Source organism: Cnephaeus nilssonii, assembly GCF_951640355.1.
Source record: "Cnephaeus nilssonii genome assembly, chromosome: 19".
NCBI lineage: Eukaryota > Metazoa > Chordata > Mammalia > Chiroptera > Vespertilionidae > Cnephaeus > Cnephaeus nilssonii.
Genome location: NC_137090.1, coordinates 33613807 through 33631062, shown reverse-complemented (window position 1 = coordinate 33631062; position 17256 = coordinate 33613807). Strand labels below are relative to the sequence as shown.

At 42.1% G+C, this 17256-nt stretch overlaps 1 protein-coding gene across 1 annotated transcript; it reads left to right on the top strand.

Annotated features, from left to right (window-relative positions):
* Nucleotides 1-3623: 3623 nt before the first annotated feature.
* On the top strand, nucleotides 3624-16806 carry TMIGD1 (transmembrane and immunoglobulin domain containing 1). The gene is made up of 7 exons (XM_079799250.1): nucleotides 3624-3650; nucleotides 5726-5829; nucleotides 8044-8322; nucleotides 12546-12824; nucleotides 14834-14937; nucleotides 16119-16159; nucleotides 16690-16806. Exons 2-7 carry the CDS (start codon nucleotides 5748-5750, stop codon nucleotides 16691-16693), a joined length of 789 nt encoding a protein of 262 aa, XP_079655376.1. The 5' UTR covers nucleotides 3624-3650; nucleotides 5726-5747; the 3' UTR covers nucleotides 16694-16806.
* The last annotated feature ends 450 nt before the right edge of the window (nucleotides 16807-17256 follow it).

Here is a 17256-nt window from a genome sequence, read left to right as displayed (position 1 = left end):
TCTTGTCACTTCTTTGACTTTCCAGAAGGGGCGCCATGACACCATTTTTCAAATGTGACATCTCTCCAGCAGAGTGCACTATCCCTGGCTCCTGACCACCAACTTTCTTCTCCAGAATGGAAGACCCTTGAAGACTAGGAGTTTTGTTTTGCTCACCATTGTATCTCCCAGCGTACCCACTTAATGTTGTGGGGTTCAGGGAGCACCATTCATCTTGTAAGCATCATAGATTCGTACAGCTATTAAAACAATTTCCACAGATGGCAGTAGAGTGACTTGAGAACCCAAGTCTTCTATTAATTCACTAGAGACCCAGTGCACGGATTTGTGCACATTAAAAGGAAATTAATTAGAAGGTGGCAGGCAGGGCAGGACTGGGCAAGACGGGCCGGACATGTCCTGGAGCCAACCTCCCACAGTCCCTCCTCACCAGCTGCACCTGAGACAGCGCAGTGGCTTGAAGGGCGTTTGTGGAGTGAGCGGGGTCCCTCTGGCAGGTGGGGTCCCTCGGCCTGGCCTGCGGGGATCGGGCCAATACCGGCAGTCCAACATCCCTGGAGGGGTCCCAGAGTGCTAGAGGTTACTCTGCTAAGTTGCTGTTGCTTGGCAACTCCTGCATTGAGCGTCTGCCCCCTGGTGGTCATTGCACATCATAGCTACCAATCGGATGGTTGAATGGTCCAACAGTTGCTTAGGCTTTTATATATATAGATGAGAAAGACACTATATTGGTTTGGATGGCACTGACATCTCCAATGCTTTGAGCACTCAGCACGTAAAGGGTACTCAATAAAAACCACTGAATACTTTCCCCCAACAGTTGAAATAATATAATGAATATCTGTTTAACCTGATCTAGATTCAGTGTGTTAATATTTTGCTATGCTTGCTTTGTGTATGTGTATTTATTTATTTCTACTGAATCATTTGAAAATTAATTTCAATCATCATCATCACACTTAACCCATAAATATTTTAGCAGGCATTTCCAAAGGATAAGAATAATTATCATACATGAGAATAATTAACCATTATTTCCTAATATCATTTAATATCCAGTTGTAGAAGTTGACATTGGTGCCCTACCCACATCCCCTTGGCCAGCCTAGATGTCACCCATATTTCTATATGGCAGGTGACTTCTGAGTGCCTTTACCTAAACATTCACGGATGGACAGAGAGAGTGTGTTCTGCCCTCACAGGGTAGGCTGCGGGTGCTGGGGAGTCAGCACTCCAAGAGTGTCCCTCAACCATTGGTGGAGAGAACTTGGTGGATAAATACCCAAGCTTCCTACGCCCTCATGAGCCGATTCTGAAGTACGTTTCTCACACAGTTGCCCACAGCAGTAACCTGTTTATTAACACACTCTTTAGTGGTTTTCCTCCTTTCCCTATCTCACTTCCTTACTGTGCTTCCTGAGATCAGCTTTCAGGAAACGATTTAGATCAGCTTTAAAGAAACCAAAGCTTTGTCTAATGTCTACTTTGGAGGGACCCAAAGTCCCTTGATGAGTTGGTCAAGACATCAATTCATTTTAAAGTGATACTATTGCAAAAAACTTAAAATGGAACTCCCATTTGACCCAGTGATCCCACTTCTAGGAATATATCCCAAGAAGCTAGAAACACCAATCAGAAAGGATATATGCACCCCTATGTTCATAACAGAACAATTTACAATAGCTAAGATTTGGAAACAGCCTAAGTGCCCATCAGCAGATGAGTGGATTAAAAAACTGTGGTACATCTACACAATGGAATACTACGCTACGGTAAAAAAGGAGTTCTTACCATTTGCAACAGCATGGATGGAACTGGAGAACATTATGCTAAGTGAAATAAGCCAGTCAGAGAAAGATAAATATCACATGATCTCACTCATTCCATTTATGGAATATAATGAACAACATAAACTGATGAACAAAAATGAACAAAAATCCAGAGACAGAGAAACATTGATCAGACCATCAAACCTCAGAGGGAAGGCAGGGGAGGGTGGGGGTAAGGGGGAGAGATCAACCAAAGGACTTGTGTGCATGCATATAAGCCTAACCAATGGACAAAGACAACAGGGGGGTGAGGGCATAAGTGGGAGGGGATGAGGGGGAAATGGGGGAATAAGGACACATATGTAACACCTTAATCAATAAAGAAATTTTAAAAAGTAAACTTCTATTCTGACTCTAAAATAATAAAATAAAAATAAATCTTCTGGGGGGAAAAAGTGATAATATTAAACAGCCTGCCCTTAGAACCATAGAGAAACAGATACAAACCTGCTTGGATGGTGCTTGCAGCCCCGCCAGCAGCAACTGCTCTAAGTTGTGATCCTTCCTGGAACAATTTCATGGTGGTGCTGTGCTGATTTATTATGCCCTGTCCAGCCTATATTAATAATAACAATAGTTACTGCTTCTTAAGTGTTTACTGTGTGGCCCTTCACATGCTTTATTTCATTTAACTCTCAAAGTGACTTTGTAGGGAGGGCATTATTATTACCCCCATTTTATTGAAGAAGAACTGAGGCTCATCGAGGTTAGATAACTTTTTGGAGTCACACAGCTAGTAAGAAGTTGACCTCTGCCGAAACCAGTTTGGCTCAGTGGATAGAGCGTCGGCCTGCGGACTGAGGGGTCCCAGGTCCGATTCCGGTCCGGGGCACATACCAGGAGGGGGTGTGCAGGAGGCAGCTGATCGATGTTTCTCTCGCATCGATGTTTCTAACTCTCTATCCCTCTCCCTTCCTCTCTGTAAAAAATCAATAAAATATATATATATTTTAAAAAGAAGTAGACCTCTGATGTGCTTAACCAACGTGTTAAAATGTGCAAATATACATAAAGAACCTTTTATTCTATTCTCATATAATTGGCACAATAGTACATGATAGATAAAATTCACATCGTAACAATACCATAAACATATGTATTTTTAAACCAATAAAAAATAGATATCCTCAATTGCTAATTCTTGGAAGTGTAAATGCAAGGTTTGCCCTGCCAGGTGAGACTCTCAAAGGGTTAGACCTTTCCCCTGCCACGGCTGCCGTGGTGCAATTTCCACACTGGGCCTGGGCTACCCGTGGGAAGAAATACTTTTCCAGCATGATGTGAGTTGTAGGAAATCTTCCAATGTTTTGGCTGCTGTGAAAATCAAACCTCTCCTCAGACTTGCCCCAAGGACGACAAGGGGCTTGGGGAGGGTGGGTGGGGAGAGCAGCACCCAGGCGGGACCCAAGGGGGCGGGGTGGTTCTGGGCCAGCCCTGGAGCACTGGTCAAATCCCCAGGCTGTCAGATTATTAGTCATCGAACCTGAGCATGACAATGTTCAGTGAGATGAGCTACAACGTTTTGCATGAGCTCAGGCTTTCTTGGAGCAATGACATCCCTGATCGCAATACCTGGCCCCACCTAGTGACTTGGGTATACACAAACACTTAGATCTTAGGAAGATGTCTTTCCTAATTACTGTCTTCTCTACGAATCCATAAAGGGAAACAGACTTTGAACCCAATTTAATTATTTACTTGACCCTACTGTCATAAAGTGTTCAAATTCAAGTATTATAAAGATGGCAACGGGGAAAGGAGTCAGGGCTCTCACACCGAGGAACAATTGGCCAAGGGAGTCAGCTTTTCAGAGCTCAGCGGGTAAGTGGTAAAGCATGCCAGGCGAGGGAAATTCGTTTTGAAAAGTTGCTATCTTGGTGGGGTGGAAGGGAAGGGGAGAAATCAATCTTTCTCCTTAAGAAGGTCTACTTTCAGTTTCTAATGAGTACCTACAGGGAGCTGTGCTTGAGAAAACTCTATTAAAGACCAAATTCTGAAATCACTGCCGTTACCACGTGTCATAGAAATCTTTTTGGCGCCCTAGCCGGTTTGGCTCAGTGGATATTGCATCGGCCTGGGAACGGAAAGGTCCCAGGTTAGATTCTGGTCAAGGGCACATGCCTGGGTTGTGGGCTCCATCCCCAGTGGGGGACTTGCAGGAGGCAGCCAATCCATGATTCTCTCTCATTGTGGATGTTTCTATCTCTCTCTCTCCCTCTCCCTTCCTCTCTGAAATCAATAAAAAAATATTTTTAAAAAAGAAATCTTTTTTGCAAAATTGTAAAATTACAAAAGGATCAATATTAGTACTAATTGCAACTTGTTGAAAGATTGATACAGGCTTGCCAGTCAGATAGGGTGAGCCTGGCAGGAACGAAACTGGCTCCTGTCAGGACAGGCCTGGGATGGGGTCAAAACTCCAAGTTGCTAAGGTCTGTGGAGTAGGCAGGGACGGAAGGATTAACAGCAGCTTTTTCTTTTTCCACCGCCACCCCCGCCCTTTTTTTTTTTTTGAGAGAGAGAGAGAGAGAGAAAGAGACTTGTTTTCCCACTTATTTATGCATTCATTGGTTGCTTCTTGTACTAGTATATGCCCTGACAGGGGACTGAACCCGAAACCTTGGTATATAAGGATGACACTTTAACCAACTGAACTACCTAGCCAGGGCTACAGCAGCTTCTTAAAAGAAGAGAATATTAATCTAGGCAGTAGAGTGGTTAAGAGCACAGCCTTGGGAGTCCTGGGTTCAAATCCTGGCCCTGATAGTTACCATCTTTGGGATCTTGGGCAAATTATATAATCTCTCCAAACCTTTAGAAATGACTTCAGAAGGGTTGTTAGAAGCTTAGCTGATATTTAAATAATGTATGTAAAGTGTTTGGCACAGTGTCTGTTGCACAGAAAACACTCCAGATGTGGTTCTACTATATTCATAGTGGTACTCTTGAAAGGAAGTAATAAATACATGTTTTTTTTTCCTAAATGGAAGTGGAGAATATTTTAGGGAGGGGAATGGCAACAGCAAAGCACAGGAGAAAAAGAATCCTTTGTTATTTATTGTTTTGGTCCACACTAGGTGAAGGAGTCCTTAAGGAGTATCACGAGGGGAGAGCAGTGGAGGGATGGGGGGAAAGTAGAGACTAGCATACTTTAAGCCCGGTTGGCGTGGCTCAGTGGTTGAACATCGACCTATGAACCAGGAGGTCCCGGTTAAGGCACATACCCGGGTTGTGGGCTTGATCCCCTGTGTGGGGCGAGCAAGAGGCAGCCCATCAATGGTTCTCTCTCCTCATTGCTATTTCTATCTCTCTCTCCCTCTCCTTTCCTCTCTGAAATCAATTAAAAATATATTAAAAAAAAAAAAAGACTAGAGGCCATGTTGCGATTGAATCATTCCTAAAAGTATAAACCATCTGAATCAATGGAATTTGGAATAGTCTCAAAAGACTTTCTATTAGCAGCGAGCAACTTTACACAAATGACCCCAGGTAGGCTTTCCAAACAAGATTTACTTTGTTCATTAGGGACCGTCTGAGAAGGAGACACATTTCCTTGCCCTTTCTGTGAAAATGACCTTCTCCATTTCTCCAGGGGAGGCGGGTTTTACTATACCTTCCCCAGGGCTGCCCTGGGCTGCCCTATATCTGACAGCCTATCTCCTTGTGATTTTGTTGTTGTCGTCTTAAAAAAATGTTTTAATGCTGAAAGCACTTTGAACTTAGGAGTCAGAACGGGATTTTTTGAAAACTAAAAATAACATCATTATGACTGGGATGACTCATCTGGGACTTCACTGTACGTGCAAAATGGACAAGGCGAAGGTTCATAAACGCAGTGTAGCTCAAAGTACAGAAACAACTGCATTTTCTTCCCACCCCCCCCCCCCCACCCCCAGATCCGACTTAAATTCGTTGAAGATGGCACAGAAGAGCAGCGGCCTAATGCGAATGTGCAGATTTCTTCTCTTAGTGATCTTATTTCTGCCACGTGAAATGACAAGTAAGTTCATATTTCTTTCGCCTCTTTATTTTTATGTATTTTATTGATTATTTTACAGAGAGGAAGGGAGAGAGAGAGAGAGTTAGAAACATCGATGAGAGAGACACATCGATCAGCTGCCTTCTGCATACCTCCCACTGGGGATGTGCTCACAACAAAGGTACATGTCCTTGACCAGAATCGAACCTGGGACCCTTCAGTCTGCAGGCTGATGCTCTATCCACTGAGCCAAACTGGTTAAGGCTCTTTCGCCTCTTTAAATAAAGAAAAAGTTCAGGTTAAAAATGATGGGTGGGCACTGGAAAAATCCAAAATCCAAATTGGAATGAAGACATTGTTGCTCTGGTTCAGAGTATAGGAGTCAGATAACATCATAAAAATGAAATGGAAATATTTTTATGGTTCTCCTAGCATAGAAGAAGTATTCTATTCTCTCCAGAGCCACAGCCAGAATTTCCCTACATTTTAATGCATTGTATTACTAATCATGTCCAAAATAATCTGTTTCTTTGAACATACACTAACACAGAAATCTTTCCTGCATTTGCTCCCCACACCTCACTGGAAATAGCTTTCCCCCTTCATTTTAAAAGTAATATATAGTCGCTGTAAAATAAATTAGGAAATACAGGGTGTCCCAAAAAATGTATACACACTTTAACAGCTGATAGCTCAATTTTGAAAATGAAATGTATTTCAATAAACACTGCCTTCATAATGATTCAATGTGTGTGGATACATTTTGGGGACAAGCTATTTATAAAAGAATAAAAGTGCCCTAACCGGTTTGGCTTAGTGGATAGAGCGTCAGCCTGCAGACTCAAGGGTCCCAGGTCCGATTCCGGTCAAGGGCATGTACCTTGGTTGCGGGCACATCCCCAGTGGGAGGTATGCAGAAGGCAGCTGATCGATGTTTCTCTCTCTTCGATGTTTCTAACTCTCTCTCCCTCTCCCTTCCTCTCTGTAAAAAATCAATAAAATATATTTTTTTAAAAAAAGAATAAAAGTAAAAATCTCCCAAATCCCATCATCCAAACACAGCCATTCAATGTTTTGGTGTATATTCTTCCAGATTAAAAAACAAAACAAAACAAAACAAAACAAAACAAAACAAAACAAAACAAAAAAACCTAGGCTGAAGTCTCATTATTTTTTTCAGTAGTTTTTTGTTTTGTTTTGTTATTACAGACTATTTTAACAAATGTTATATAGGGGGCAAGTTTTTGGTAGCTAAAGTTATTTTTTTACCTTTTGTTAATTGCTTCTGAACCAGGAAAGTAAAAACTGAAATTTAGGTACGTTATATGATGGATGAATTTCTAAAAATGAGAGATGAAAACAAAGTACTGTATGTATATCCTAATCATCTACCTCACAATGACTTATCTGTCCACAAACCACAGCTGTTTAAATATCTTTTTATTTCACTGCATTGCCAACACAATATTAAATCATCAGATATGGAAGACCAAATTCTATCACCTAATCAGAAATGTTTTCAAATCAGCTTTTGCCCATATGCAATTTTGATACATTCATAGCAATTATTAGAGATATAATTTACATTCTGCCTATTCACCTAATGTTACATCTTAAATATTTTTTTCATTTTACTACAGTGCTTTTTTCTTTGTATTTCTTTGTATTTCCCCACTCCCACTTTGCTACATCTAACCCCTTGAAGTAAACAAATTAAATCTGGTAAGCATTTCTCTACTTTTTTCTCTATTTTCATCAGTGTTATTCCCTATATGTATAGATAGAATTTTTTCTCAACACTTTCCTCATAAGTGTGTGTGTGTGTGTGTATATGTGTGTGTGTGTGTGTGTGTGTGTGTGTGTGCAAATGGAGTAAATCTGTACATATTGTTTTCTAACTCAATGGTTCTCAAACTTTACTACACATTAGAATCATCTGGGGCTTTAAAAAAAATCCATGCCCAGGTTGCACTACTATCAATTAATAAGAATATCTGGGGTGGGATCAAGGCATCAGTAATTTTTTTTAAAAATCCCCAGGTGATTCCAAGGTGCAGCAAAATTTGGTAACCATTTTCAGCTTTTCCTTTTTGTAGTCAATAATACATTATGGACCCTTTTCCTTGTAAAATCACATAGATCGATATGACTACTTTAATTTCATTGTTCTGATGTAACGTGTAAGGTCGTTTAGGTTGTTCACTCTGCCTTGATAATTTCTTTCTGCACTCCCAGGCTCTGTTTTAACTGTGAATGGTAAAACCGAGAGCCATACTCTGACCACTCCGCTGGGCTCCGAAGCATCTCTGACGTGTGCTGTTCAGAACCACACTGGGGATGAAGGACTTCTCTGGTTCCGAGAAGGGGGCACAGTGGATTTAAAGTCTGAAAACAGAATCAATTCCAGCGCCGTCTGTGTGACTTCCATCAGTGAAGACGACAATGGAGTCACCTTTACCTGCAAGCTGCAGAGGGACCAGTCGGTGTCCATCTCAGTGGTGCTGAACGTTCCTTGTGAGTAAAAGGGAAGACGCTGCTCGCCAGTCTGTGTTGTCTGCACTGCACTAAGTGGTAGCTGGAATCTGGGTCTAAAGAGTATGTGCATTTTAACATTTGCTTGATATTGCCAAATTGTCCTACTTATGCTCCCACAACAAAGCACAAAAGTGCCTATTTCCCACACCTCATGAACACTGAGTGTGAGATTTGCCAGCTTGATATGAAATTTTATTTCAATGTTTTAAATTAAGAATGAGGGTGGCCCTAGCTGGTTTGGCTCATTGGATGGAGTGTTGGCCTGTGGACTGAAGGGTCCCAGGTTCAATTTCGGTCAGGGGCACGTACCTCAGTTGCAGGCTCCTCCCTGGTCAGGGTGCGTGCAGGAGGCAACCAATCGATGTGTTTCTCTCACATCAATATTTCTCTCTGTCTTTCCCTTTCTCTTCCACTCCCCCTAAAAATCAATGGAAAAATATCCTCGGGTGAGGATTTAAAAAAAAAATAAGAAGAATGAGGGTGTTCACCTTTTCATGAATATATTGGTTGTTCATGTTTAAAACCTCAAAAGATGAAGCTCTTTGATGGCTGGGTTGCAGGAATTGGTAACTCATTGGTGGAACTATATGGCATTAGGGGGTCCTTTAAATGATTCTATGTAGATGAACATGGTTTGGTTGGAAAGCTGGTTCTACATGAGGGTGGTGTGGATGGTGGGGTGAGGGGTGATGAGGGTTAGGGTGATGATGTGGTAGGATTTGGTAGAAAGCACTCTGGACTCAAGTTCAGCAGGCTTTTCTGTGAAAAACTGATGCCACTGCTCCTGAGATAAAAGGGTGGAGAAAATGCCAAAGAATCCAGCTCTGGAAAATACTGGCGACCTGCAGCTTGAGTTTCCAGAGTGAATCATTTGCTTGTTACTGGGAATCATTTTTATTTGCTATGAATTAATAAAATGTGGTGTTTTAGCAAGCTTCCCTTTGCATACTTTGATAGAATCCAAGACTATCAGGGGCCCTTGGAGGTCTTGTAACCCTATGACGTGACAGATGAGGAAACTGAGGCTCAGACTGAGGCCAGAATTATCACAGCTGGAGCTGGGAACAGAACAAAATCCCCAGGCTCTTAATCCAGTGCTCTTCCCTGTGTACCTTCTTAAGGGAGGCATGGCAGGAATGCCATCATTTGGTGGCTTAAGAAAAAAAGATTTTCGTTTTCCAACTTGGATCCAAAATCATCTGTATAACCACCTCCGAAATATTCTTGTCGCTAAGTGCATATGAAAAAACCAATTGGTCAGTGGTTCATAAGTGACAAACTGATACTCATTAATCAATAAGTCAAAACGAGGTCATAAATTATGATGAGAATAGCATGTAAAGTCCTGAGAAAGTACTATTATTATAAATAGCAGTTGATAATACACTATTTGGGGGAGTGTGCACAGAAATAGGTTCTTGCATACATTGTTGCTGAAAGCATAAATTGAGACCACCTCTTTTGCAATATCTTTCAAAATTTAAAGTGTGCTTACCCTATGAGACCCAGCATCTCTATTTCTAGACGTTAACCTTGGAGAAACACATGCACATGTGCGTAGAGACATATACACGCATATTTGTTGACACACTGTTTAACATTTTTAAAATGAATAGAACCTAATTCCCATCAAAATAAGATGGTTAGAGTAATATATTTCACTATGGCACTCTAAAAGCAATGAGCTAGCTCCAGCCGGTTTGGCTCAGTGGATAGAGCATTGGCCTACAGACCAAAGGGTCCCGGGTTTGATTCCGGTTAAGAGCACGTACCTTGGTTGCAGGCTCCTCCCTGGCCCGGGCCCTGATCAGGGCTCACTGGATTCCAAGCGATGTGTTTCTCTCACATCGATATTTCTCTCTGTCTTTCACTCTCTCTTCCACTCTCTCTCTAAAAACCAATGGAAAAATATACTCAGGTGAGGATTAAAAAATAATAGTAAATAAAAATAAAAGCAATGAGCTAGATCTCTGTGGTTCAATGTGAACATATCTCAAAAACATTCAAGTTATTGAAAGAATTCAATCTTTCATGTAAACCCTTCTCACCCTCCTAAAACAATACAATATATTTCCTATGGGTACATTATATGTTAAAAAAACACACACAAACAAACAAAAAAAACAACAACCCACGCTACTTTTAAAAAAAGATGCAAGGATTTATATCAAATGTGTAATAGTGGGTATCTCTAAGCAGTCAGGAAATTATGAGGATAGAGTCAAGGAGGACCTGAACCTTATCTGAAATGTATTATTATTATTACTTTAAATATGTTTTATTGATTTTTAGAGAAAGGAAGGGAGAGAAAGAAACATCGAATGGCTGCTTCCTGTACGCCCCCCACTGAGGATCAAGCTCTCAACCCCTGGCATGTGCCCTGACTGGGCATTGAACCAGTGACCTCCTGGTGCTTGGGACGATGCTCAACCAACTGAGCCACACTGACCAGGCATGAAATGTATTTTTTTAAATGTATTGATTTGAGAGAAAGAGAGAAAGAAAGAGAGAGAGAGAGAGAGAGAGAGAGAGAGAGATCTATTTGTTGTTCCACCTATATAACCAGCATTCATTTGTTGATTCTTGTATGTGCCTGACTGGGGAGATCGAACCTTCAACTTTGGCATAACAGGACAATACTCTAACCAACTGAGCTACATAGTCAGAGCCTGACGTGTATTATTTGTTTTAAAGAAATACATATAGCTGATAAGCTTATATTAATTTTAAATAGTTAAATAAAAAGCAGCAACTAATAGGACCTGTGGAACTGGTGGAACTGGTATGTTTGGCAACTATGCTCTGTATTCAAGCAGCTTCCTACATATCTGAATACCATATAACATCCTTGTTGGATATGGATACAGAATTCAAGCTCATTCCAAAGAGCAACAAAATGTCATTCTTCTGAGAGTTATTAATAGCACAGCCTACTCAGGGTCTAATTATTCAGTGTGCAGATTACACAAGCTCCTTCCCCCCTCCTTCTCCGCCTTGACGTCTTTCCTACAGCCCACTTCTCAAGCATTTTATTACTCTTTTGCGCCTTGGCCAGAAACTGCAGAGGGCGTGAAGAGGGGAGCGTCAGTCCAGCTATTTCTCCTCCTAAATGTTGGAAAGGCCTGGTGGGGAGGAGGGTTGAATTAATTGGTGACGATAAATGTGTTCGACTATCTCTGGGTCTATAACTGCCCTCATCGTGGAGGAAGTAAGGAGTTGCTTGCACAGAGGAATGAAAGGGAGTTAGAAAGTCACGCTCATCTTCCATAGAGGCCAGAGTTGCCACAACTGGAACACCTTCTGGGCGGAGGACATCATGTCTAGAGGACTGTTGAGGAAATGCAAATACGCATGGGTAAATGTGTGGCCGAGGCAAATGTGGTTAGAGCAGATGTGAAAGTGGAGGTTGTGAGGAGTGCTCAAAACCACCATACAATAATGATAGTACTAACGAGCACGGTGATAAATTCTTTACCGGCATTATCTCACTTAATCTTCCACAGCAATTCATAAGGCAGCCATTATCCCATTTTTTAGAGAAGGAACCTGAGCAGTTACTTAGCAGTTAAGTAACTTTCTCAAGGTCATAGTAAGTGATGTAGTTGGAATGAGAGTGAACTGCAATGCCTGCTTTCTTAACATTACACTGTTTTATCCACCACTAGCACAGATTGGTTTATTAATTCTCAGAGAGCAAAGACTCAAGGCTTATACTCTTGGGTAGTGTTACAAAATGGTACAGATTCATTATTATATACGAGAGGCCCAGTGCATGAATTTGTGCACAGGTGGGGTCTGGCTGACCCACCCCTATGGGGTGGGGGGTACCTAGGGTGGGGTAGGGCCGGCCAGGGGGAGGGGCCATAGGCAGTTGGCCAGCCAGCCCTGCCCCCTGGCCTAATTCCCAGTCGAACTCCTGGTCGAGGAGACAATTTGCATATTAGCCTTTGATTATATAGGATATTTGCTGCCTGATTTGTCTTCTCCACCACATTAAAATTTCTATTAAGTTTGGAAATGGATGTATGTTCTTTACCATTGTACCCCTGGTTCCTAGCCCAGTGCTTGGCATACAGTAGTCACTCAGTACATTTTTGTCAAATGGATGAATGACTAGATGAGACAGACTGAAGGAAGATCTTGAAATTGACAGTAAACTATGGCTTATCTGCTAATTAAACCTCAATGCTTGAGTCTTGCAGTTCCTCCTCTCCTAAGTGGAAACGACTACCAAACAGTTGAGGAAGGCAGTGCTGCGAAGCTGGTTTGCAATGTGAAATCCAACCCCCAGGCTCTAATGATGTGGTACAAAAACAGCGGCAACCTGACCTTAGAGAAAAACCACCACCAAGTCCAACAGACAAGTGAGTCTTTTCAGTTGTCAATCACCAAAGTCAAGAAATCTGACAATGGAACCTACAGCTGTTTTGCATATTCACCTCGGGGAACAAAGACAAAGGACTTTCACCTCTTTGTCAAAGGTAACTCTCTTTTTAAATAATATACAGCATAGTGAAAAACTCGGAATAGATGCTCAGTAAATATTTTTCACGCCCAACTGGCGTGGTTCAGTGGTTGAGCATCAACCTATGAACCAGGAGGTCACAGTTGGATTCCTGGTCAAGGGCACATGCCCGCGTTGCAGGCTCAATCCCCAGTGTGAAGCATACAAGAGGTAGCCGAACAATGATTCTCTCTCATCATTGATGTTTCTATCTCTCTTTCCTTCTCCCTTCCTCTCTGAAATCAATAAAAATATATCTTTATGTGATACCTTAATCAATAAAGAAATTTAAACAAAAAAATATATTTTAAACTATATTTTTATGACAACAAATGATGATGACAATTATGATTAGCAGCTAGGATTTTCTTGGGCGAATTATCCCATTCAAGGAGTTTCCCACTAAGAACTCTCGCCAATTCCTTAAAGAACACTGCTTTTTGAGCAAAGGTCTTTTTCTAGAACTATCTGGGGGAAGACGATTCTGGTAGGCTTTTAGGGAGGAGTATTTCCATGAATTCTCCTGGGCAACAAGGTCTGTAAAATCTGGACTTTTGAGTTCACAGCATAGAGACAAACAGAAGTCAGAAACACATAGTGAAGAAAGATGCCGACTCGATAAGAAAACGGATCTCTAAAATCACTCCTAACTCTGCATTGTAACATGTAGGCTGATCAGAAGAGGAAGTAGGGGAAAATAAGAGGTGGGGATGAGTTCTTGGTTTCATGCTTCATCTACGCAGGTGTATCACCTCTGCGATATAGGGATAAATGAAGCTCCAACTGATCTACCCTCCCCATATTTCTTGTTCATACAAAAAGAGAAAAGCGAGATTCCTGGTGTAGCAGATGCCGAAAATGCTCATGCGCACATTTCCTGGTCTGGGGCCAGGACGCTAGGAGCAGCCAAACAAGCTGAGGCGCGTATATCTTGTTAGAACATTATTCACTTTGTCGTTTGCCCACTCATTGCCTTCCTTGCCAGTTCCCAGGAAGCCAACTGAACCCCTGCCAGAAGTGTTGGACTGATGGGAGCGTAGGGCTTCTTATTTCCTCCCCATCAGGGGTCGGGGGCACCAACGGAACGGCTGGTGGGGAGGAAGAGCTGCTGCGGCCAATCACTGTGATCGATGGCGCGTTCAGCCATTTGTCCAGCAGAACAGTGACAGTATGCCCGGGGGCTACTTGCTTTAAAAACCAGCCCCACAAATAAGCTAAGAATCTGTGGAAGGGTCTCCAGATTGAAGTCTGTGGCTATTCACTCCCCACCTCTCCACCCCACCCCCACCCCCACTCCCCGCCTCTGCTATTCACAAAAGCATGGTTGGTGGGAGCCTCAGGCCATACCGTGTGTAAGGCCCACACGCAGACACTGGGGGTTATATCGTCCCTCTCGGTTAAGAAGGAATCATAACTGTTCCATGTCACATGGAAGATACACAGCTTGTGTGACAAGCAGGATGCCAGCCTGACAGCCTGGCTTTCAGGTGGGCAGGATCTTGTTTGGGGTGGAGCTCTTCCAAACCAACTTGTTTTTCTTATTTCTTCCTGACTTCCCTGGTGGTTGGCTGCCTTGGCAGCGTGAGCACTCTGCTGCCGGTGGTCAGGCTAAACGCCAAGTTTGCCAGGAGCCTCTCTCAGCTGCAGGGCTCAGCGGGGTAGTTTCAATGAGGCCATGCAAAGCTGAAAATGACATCACAACATTTTAGCCCACGTGTTGGGATTGTTTCACCCTATGAACATGGAAGGAAAATAACATCGCTAGGTCTGTGATTTTGGACATGTAAACGAACCTCTCGGAGCCCCCGGTTCCTCGCCGGTAAAATCGGAATAGAATACCTACTTTTGGAGATTGTTGGGAGGATTTGAGTAAGAGGGTGATATATGTTAAAAGTGCAAGGCATCACGGCTGGGACATACTAGAAGCACATAAATTAGAAGCATGTAAATGTTAGTTCTCGTTCTCTGTGTTTGCATTTCCAACAGATAGAGGTTCGACGGTGCCAATAGAACCCATTATTGCTGCAACTGTTGTGGTCTTTCTGACGTTGTGCTTTGGACTGATTGCTAGAAGAAAAAGAATAATGAAGGTATCTAAGTATTCTAGGCTATTTAGGTAAAACGTCATCTAAATGAAAGCCAAGAACCAGTTGTGTAAGTGACTAGAGTTAGGAACCATACTTGGACAATCTGGTCTCGCTACCATGTAATCTAAAATGGAAGTTGCTTAAGGGAATAAACATCTTTCATATATTACTAGAGGCCCAGCGTGCGAAATCGCGGGAGACCCAGACCCGCCGCACCGCAAGACCCATCCATGCACCTCCTGGTGACAGGTCGTTTGGTCGTTATGGCATTACAGCGTTACGATCACTGGCTTTTTATAATATAGATGAGTACAGATTTACAAAGTATAGACGTGCATATGGACCAGACCTGAATGAAAATTGCTATGGTGTTCAGGGTAGGGGACTTGGGGCTGATGTTTCTTCCTTTTACATTTCCCTTTATTGTGGCGATGGCACCTCTGGTACAATAAATAAATGTAAAAGGAGCATCTGCTCTAGAGTCAGGAATCTGCATGAAAAGGGTGACACTTGCTGCTCACCTTTTGAGTAAGGCCACGTGCCCCGGCTGCGGTGGGCTGGAGTTTGAATTGTTGAATGGTTAACCTTGTTGGTTAGCAGGATGCAGAGTATGTGGGTGCATAGGTTAGTGCCAGGCATTTGACTCCACCAGTTAACCCAGTGCCAAAGGGAGGCAAATATGGCAGAAAATCTCTGAAGAAAGGCAAGTGTGGCCTAGGCCAAGTTCATTATCCAGCAAAAGCCATTTTTCTTGAAACATATGGTAACTGGGTTTTATTTGGGGCAACAACGTCTCCCAAGAAGAAATTCACCGACCCCCTGTTACCCAATCCAGAGCAAATTTTTTTCCTAAAAAAAAAAATATATATATATATATATATATATATATATATATATATATATACTCAATTACATACGAATCCTAGAAGCATTTTGAATTAAGAATTACATCTTTGCTAGATTTCATAAAAATAATTAATGTAGCCAGAGAAATAAGACCTGGACCAGTGCAGAGGAGCTGTATATTCTAGGCATGTCTGTATTGGTGTGTATTGTTTAGGTAGGAGATTATCAGACACGTTTGGGTTTCCTGTGCCTTGAGCCACCTTGCTGCATTCAAATTATTGATTAACGGGCCTTTAAAAAGCCAGAAAACTCATTGTCCCTGTTGTGTTTGCCTTTAGTGCTGCATCAAGGGTGAAGATCCTCAAAGAGAAACAGCTCTGTAAGTACTCTGGGCTGGATCTGCCATCAGCAGCGGGTAGCAGTGGTGTGCATCATAAAGCCCATCCCGGGCAAACTCCTCCAGAGATGGGCGGTGCTGGAAGGTGAAGGGGTTCAGAGGAGAATAGAGGGTGGAGGAGAATCTGCCTCCTCTTTAGAGGAAGATGGGTGAGGCCGTTTGGGAGGTTACCTAGAACTGCGAATATCTCTGGTCTTAAGCCTACTCGCTCTTTAAACAACTTTGGACTAATGCTTGCGCAACTGCATTTTTATTGCCCTGCAATGCAAAGGAGTGAGCGGGCCTACCCTAGGGGAAGCCACTGCTGTATTCTCACAACCGAGTCAGGAACCCCATTCCTCATCCTAAACCCTGCCTTCTCTTTGGAGCTTCCTTTGATCTGCTGGTTCCAGATACGTAAAGTGGGCGGTGGGCAAAGAGAACTAAGGCATTCTTTCCAAGAGTCTGGATTTAATTTTGATTTTTTTTATTGTTATGGTCATCGTTAGAATTAATTTCTTGGTTCATTTCAGATGAGAAAGCTGAGATGCCATCTCATGCAGCAAGAATTGTGCATCTGGATCGCCTTGATTTATGTAGCCCCATCTGTATTTATTGCTATTATTAAATGCACTCCTGCCAGATTGTCAGAGGTTATGAAGACGTGTCTCATTAAGCACTTAACAGTAGTTGTTATGACTAATTTGATATACTTGCAGAACGTTTTTATGGAGAAAGCTGTTCAGAAGGAAAAGTAAGATTTTTGTTAAGTCTTCTCCTTGAAGGGTGTGTTAATTGAAATTTGTTCCGGAAAGGAAGGTAACTATTTACCATTTCGAGTATATTTTCCTAGAGAGATTAGCAGATGTTCGGGTTTTACAAATTAGTATAACACCACCCAAAATAATTGTGGGGCAGCTTAGAGTGATCCATTGTTTTAAGTTGCCAAGGAAGCCTATAAAAAATACCAATTATCATCTACTTTCACTGTCATTATATAAAAGAAATGTTTTGGGACTAAAAAGGGAAGGATATAATATCAGAATATAAAATACTCTTTTAAATGGAAGAAACTTAGTATTATGAAAAATGCAGCACAT

What these genes read in the sequence shown, in the direction of transcription:
- TMIGD1 (XM_079799250.1), top strand. Translation starts at nt 5,748, where the DNA reads ATGGCACAGAAGAGCAGCGGCCTAATGCGAATGTGCAGATTTCTTCTC. An exon ending in TCTGCCACGTGAAATGACAA is followed by an intron (nt 5,830 to 8,043) that starts GTAAGTTCATAT and finishes CTGCACTCCCAG; the next exon opens with GCTCTGTTTTAACTGTGAAT. An exon ending in CTTTCACCTCTTTGTCAAAG is followed by an intron (nt 12,825 to 14,833) that starts GTAACTCTCTTT and finishes CATTTCCAACAG; the next exon opens with ATAGAGGTTCGACGGTGCCA.